The sequence below is a fragment of the Melospiza georgiana genome, chromosome 6 (assembly GCF_028018845.1).
Source record: "Melospiza georgiana isolate bMelGeo1 chromosome 6, bMelGeo1.pri, whole genome shotgun sequence".
Taxonomy (NCBI): domain Eukaryota; kingdom Metazoa; phylum Chordata; class Aves; order Passeriformes; family Passerellidae; genus Melospiza; species Melospiza georgiana.
In genome coordinates this window covers 57,608,914-57,613,664 of record NC_080435.1, presented here as the reverse complement: position 1 = coordinate 57,613,664, position 4,751 = coordinate 57,608,914, and the positions used below count along the sequence as shown (strand labels likewise).

General features: G+C 49.8%; 1 protein-coding gene across 1 annotated transcript; it reads right to left on the bottom strand.

Moving 5' to 3' along the window:
- Positions 1–1,698: 1,698 nt before the first annotated feature.
- GPHB5 (glycoprotein hormone subunit beta 5) lies at positions 1,699–3,808 on the bottom strand. Its single transcript, XM_058027011.1, has 2 exons — positions 3,599–3,808; positions 1,699–1,887 (listed from the first exon to the last, which is right to left on the bottom strand). Exons 1-2 carry the CDS (start codon positions 3,806–3,808, stop codon positions 1,699–1,701), a joined length of 399 nt encoding a protein of 132 aa, XP_057882994.1.
- Positions 3,809–4,751: the final 943 nt, after the last annotated feature.

The following is a 4,751-nucleotide window of genomic DNA, read 5'->3' as shown; positions in this document are numbered from 1 at the left end:
AGCAGCAATTCTCTCCTAATGGCTATCTGAGAAGGTGTCTTTGTTTTGTGAGCTCCTTTGGGCCTCTCCCACTTGGCAAATCTTCCTTCGTTGGCTGAATTTTCCATTTTGCTCAGGGGAGAAATGAGGGATGAATGTGAGTGTGTCCTCCTGCAGGTGGGAACGAGGGAACAGGGGGCTCCTGTGGCAGCCCCCAGGTGTCCCCCTGGTTTGTAAGGAGTGGGTCTGGGGAGGTGTGAAGTGTCCTGTGGAACATCTGCTCTCTTTCCTGTGCTGGACATGTCTCACCCACCATTATGGACACTGCACAGCTTTCCTGCAGGCACATCTGGCTGTCCCCCAGCCCTGTGTGCACCCTCAGAGGAGCAGGTCTCATGGAGCTGTGGGAACACCCTTCCTTAGCTCCCTCTTTCCCACCACCTCAGCCAGGGGCTTGCAGAAACCAAACCATGATCATTGCATTTTGGCTTGGTCCCTCTGACTCTGGAGATTGTCAGGAGAGATGCCTTGGGCTCTGCAGAGTCTCACTGATTCCACGTGAAGCCATTTCCCCTCCAAATCCCTGGACAAAAGCAGATGGTTCTGCACATAATGTGAATCTCTCTGGTTTTCTCTTTTTTTCAGGAATTGTCCCTTGTGAGGCAATATTTTTTTTTTCAACAAAATAGCTCCAATAAAGAAAAGCACTGAAATACATGCTTAACTGTAAAAGTCCACTGATATTAGGCAAAACACTTAATCATGAGCTTAAGTCCTTGGCTGAGTCAGGGCTGAGTATGCATTCTCCCTAATTTCAAGGTAGTGATCTGAATACTTATTTCCATTTCATTGGCCTTGAGACCTTTTTCTTCGACTGTTACTCCTGAATGACTGCAGGGTAAGATTAACTAATGGAGCTGGGAGGGGGATGTGGTGGAAGTGTTGGTAGCTGCATTTATGTTACTGGGAAGAAGCTAAACCCCAGATGAATCAGGCTGTTGTGGAGGAGGCAATGTTTTTGTGGGGTATTTCCACACCCCAGTGGCTGTTCAGTCCATGTGCAGGGAGAAAGGTCACACAGAGGGAAGGGAAACTGCAACATTTCTTTTTATGGGATTTGCTATTGTAAAGCTGTGGGTTTCTACAGCAATAATGCTTTGAGCAGCATGAGGAGAGTGTGACTGTGTTCACAGGCGTCTTATGTTGAGGGAAGAGACATAGATCTGACTCCATGTTTCAGAAGGCTTCATTTATTATTTTATGACATATATTATATTAAAATTATGCTAAAAGAATAGAAAAAAAGGTTTCATCTCAGAAGGTTAGCTGAGAATAGAATAGAAAGGAATGAATAACAAAGGCAGCTGTCCCAGACTCTGTCCGAGCCAGCTGACTGTGATTGGCCATTAATTAGAAACAACCACATGAGACCAATCACAGATGCACCTGTTGCATCCCACAGCAGCAGATAATCATTGTTTACATTTTGTTCCTGAGGCCTCTCAGCTTCTCAGGAGGAAAAATCCTAAGGAAAGGATTTTCATAAAAAGATGTCTGCGACAAGGGGAGGAGATTAAGCCTCATCTGCCCAGAAAAGTCAGTGAGCAGCAGCATTACAGGAAGAGATCAAATTCTGGGCTGCTTCAGGATGCTGGAGGCACCAAGGGTGTGAAGCTGGGTGAGAATTCATCCCCTGCTTGCCCAGGCTGGGAGGGGAGGTCAGTAGGTCTCACACTCGGTGGTGGCAGTGGAGCAGATGTCACAGTCACAGCGGATGGCCACCGGGTAGGTGTAGAAGGGATCCACGTCAGGGGCACACCTGGGCAGCTTCACCGTCACCATCCTGGTCTCGTTGTAGGTGCAGATCCTGTGGTGGGACTCGATGTAAGGAGGCTCCAGGATTGGTTTCTGCAGGGGAGAAATGCTGGCCTCAGGCAAAAAGCAAGACAAACATCTGGAGCCCCAGTTTCCTCAAGGGGATTTTGTGTGAATAGAGGAGCTACTGGATCAGGTGGAAGGGGCTGTGGAAATAAATTTTAGGCCGCATCCTTCAACACTTGCCTCTTGGAGCCCTGCCATGGAGGGGAGTGGGTGCATGTATGTGTTTCAGTTTGCTTAAAGCATACAGCTCCAATTAAAACCTGCTTGAAGGAAAACAAAAGATTATCCCAAAAGTGGTTTTTAGCAGAGTATGAGTATTTCGACCAAACACTGCCAAAAGCAGCTGCCTTCTTCCAAGAGCATTGATTTTCCATTAAACACATTCTGCTGGAAACTCTTCGCGTGCACAAGCTGCCTAAGAGCAGGGATGCATCCAAGTGCCAAGGGCTGGGTTTTTTCTCAGCCAGACCAGTCCTCCCTGTCAGGCTGCACTTCCCACAAATCCCAATGGCTGCACACTGTGGGGAAAGCTCTCAGCACAGCAGCCAGCAGAGAAGTCTGCAATTCCTCTGGAGAAAATCAGCTTGGCCAGAGACCTCAGCCATCAGAAGATGATGGGAGCCTGAAGGCCTTGAAACCCACCCTGCCATGTGGTGTCACAGTGGCATTGGTTTTGCTGAAATATCAGTTTCTCCTTAACAGGGGCACCCATTTTCCAAAGACTCCAGGAATGGGCAGCACACACAGGAATGGGAGCCCACTGCCTTATACCTCCCAGCCAGGAGACATTTTAATTTCTTTCTTTGCCTCTGTGCTGTACAGAGAGCCCTTCCTGGGAAACAAAAAAGTGGGAGAGAACAAATACAACATTTCAGCAAGAAGATGTGCAAAAACCTTCCCTCTTACAAAGGCCCATCCAAACACATTGTGGTGCCTTCTGGAAGCTGTTGAACCCACAGCCAGGTGTATTCAGCAGGAGAGGCTGCAAGGTCTGATCTTGGGAACAGGGGGAAGCAGGAGTCAAGAGATCCCTCCCAGGCACCTTATGGAATCTGCCACCGGTGGCCTTTTCCCTCATCCCAAAAAGTTTAGAAGAAGGGGAGTCAGGGTTGGCACACAGAGCCTGTTCCATCTCTGGTCACTTATGTAGAGTCCTTGTCTTCATGTGGACAAAATCCCTCTGAGTCACTCGAGGTTTTCTGAATAAATTAAACTGGGATTGGCCCCTTGAGCTCTCCAGTTGCTGAATGGCAAAGACAGTCAGAAAGTTGTTCTCTGTGTGTGGATGAACTTATGCTCCTTCTTTCTCCCTCTGTACACCTCTAAAACTTAAGCACTTCATATTTATACAGGGCTGTGACTTAAAACGGGACCAAATTAGAAACAGAGATTATCTTTGGGATCTGCTTTTTGGAACAAAATATATTACCCATTAATTGGGGCCTCCATCCTAATCTCCAAGGAATACTTTTTTTTTCAAGCAAAGTAATAAAGTCCCCCTCTCCTTAAGTGTTCAAGCTGTAAGAGGCTTTCAGACTGCGTATTAAGAGCATTACATAAGTACTTCATTAATATCATCACACGGCTTCCATTGCCCTCTGGGGCAGGGGCAGGAGGGAGGGGACAACAAACGCTGACAGCGCAGCCAGGGGGCCATGGGCACTGGGGGTGGGTGTCTTCAGAGGGATTTTTTGAGGTACAAACACCAGCCAGGGGTGTCCCTGGGTCACAGCCTCACCTCCCAGGTCTCGCAGCGGCCCCAGCAGGCGTCGGTGGTGACCCGGAGGCCGCGGCAGCCGCGTTTCCTGGCCATGAAGGTGAACTCCCTCACGGCGCAGCCCACGAACGTCCGCAGGTCCGGCGCCGAGGCCGCGGCGGCAGCGGCAGCGGCGGGGCCGGGCGGCAGCAGCACCAGGAGAGCTCCGGGGATCAGCCAGGGCAGCTTCATGCTGAGGGCACAGGGGACGGGAGGGCAGGGCTGGGAGAGCCAGCACAGCCCAGCAGCAAGAAGGGCGAGTGGATGGGCTCGGATGAGGCAGGGGTAGCCCTTCCTCCCTTCAAACCTCATCCTCACTCGGCCTGGGAAAGAGGGGTCGGGGGAGGAATGAGGGCCACTACTCCCAGAAGTGGAAAATCTCAGTAAAAAGGTCTGTCACAGAATGCAGCAGTGTGAAGGCTTTCCCTGCAGAGCAGTGAGAGTTTGCCTGGAGGACATAAAGTCACCAGCCCATGCTTCATCCCCACCCCATATTCTCACACTCCCAATCTCCACTGCACATTTGTTTTGCAGCATATGCCTTTCTACCACCCTGTCCTGAGCTCACAAAAACCCAAGAGCTGCACAGCTGGGAGCCAAGCATCCCTGAATTTATGCTACAATCTCAGCATCTCCCAGAAGTATTACTGGAGAGTAATTGAGTGAAAATAAAGGAGAGTAAAAATCCTGGAGTATTACCAGCACCTAGTGCACTGGCCTGGTGCCATTCCCCTCCCAGGGCTGCAGCCAGAGGGGCTTGGCTGAACCTTCAGCACAGCTCACACCCAGCCCAGGCTGCCAAGGCAGTGACCAGAGCTGGGCAGACGGGGGACATGGCCAGGGTGGCCACAGGAACCCTCAACTCCTCACACCTGAGCAGCCCAGCGCCCACCAAGATCCTCTGATACCTGTTGACCTTCTGTCTCAGCAAAGAACACGGGCAACTTCTCTAGAACAGCTCCTCTATCAAAAAAAAAGAGAGCTAGAAAGTAGCTTTAAGCCATGAGGTCCATTTTACAATTCACATTTTACAATTCACATACTATCATTGCATTTAAACACATCTGTCTTAGAAATCCCAGATTTGACACTGAATTTTGAGAAAGTCATCTACTTCATGGGGCACAGACTAGTG

Excerpts from the sequence above, each read along its gene's own strand:
- GPHB5 (XM_058027011.1), bottom strand. The coding sequence starts at position 3,808 with ATGAAGCTGCCCTGGCTGATCCCCGGAGCTCTCCTGGTGCTGCTGCCG. Across the intron at positions 1,888-3,598 it reads GCCGCTGCGAGACCTGGGAG|AAACCAATCCTGGAGCCTCC; the intron begins GTGAGGCTGTGA and ends TCTCCCCTGCAG.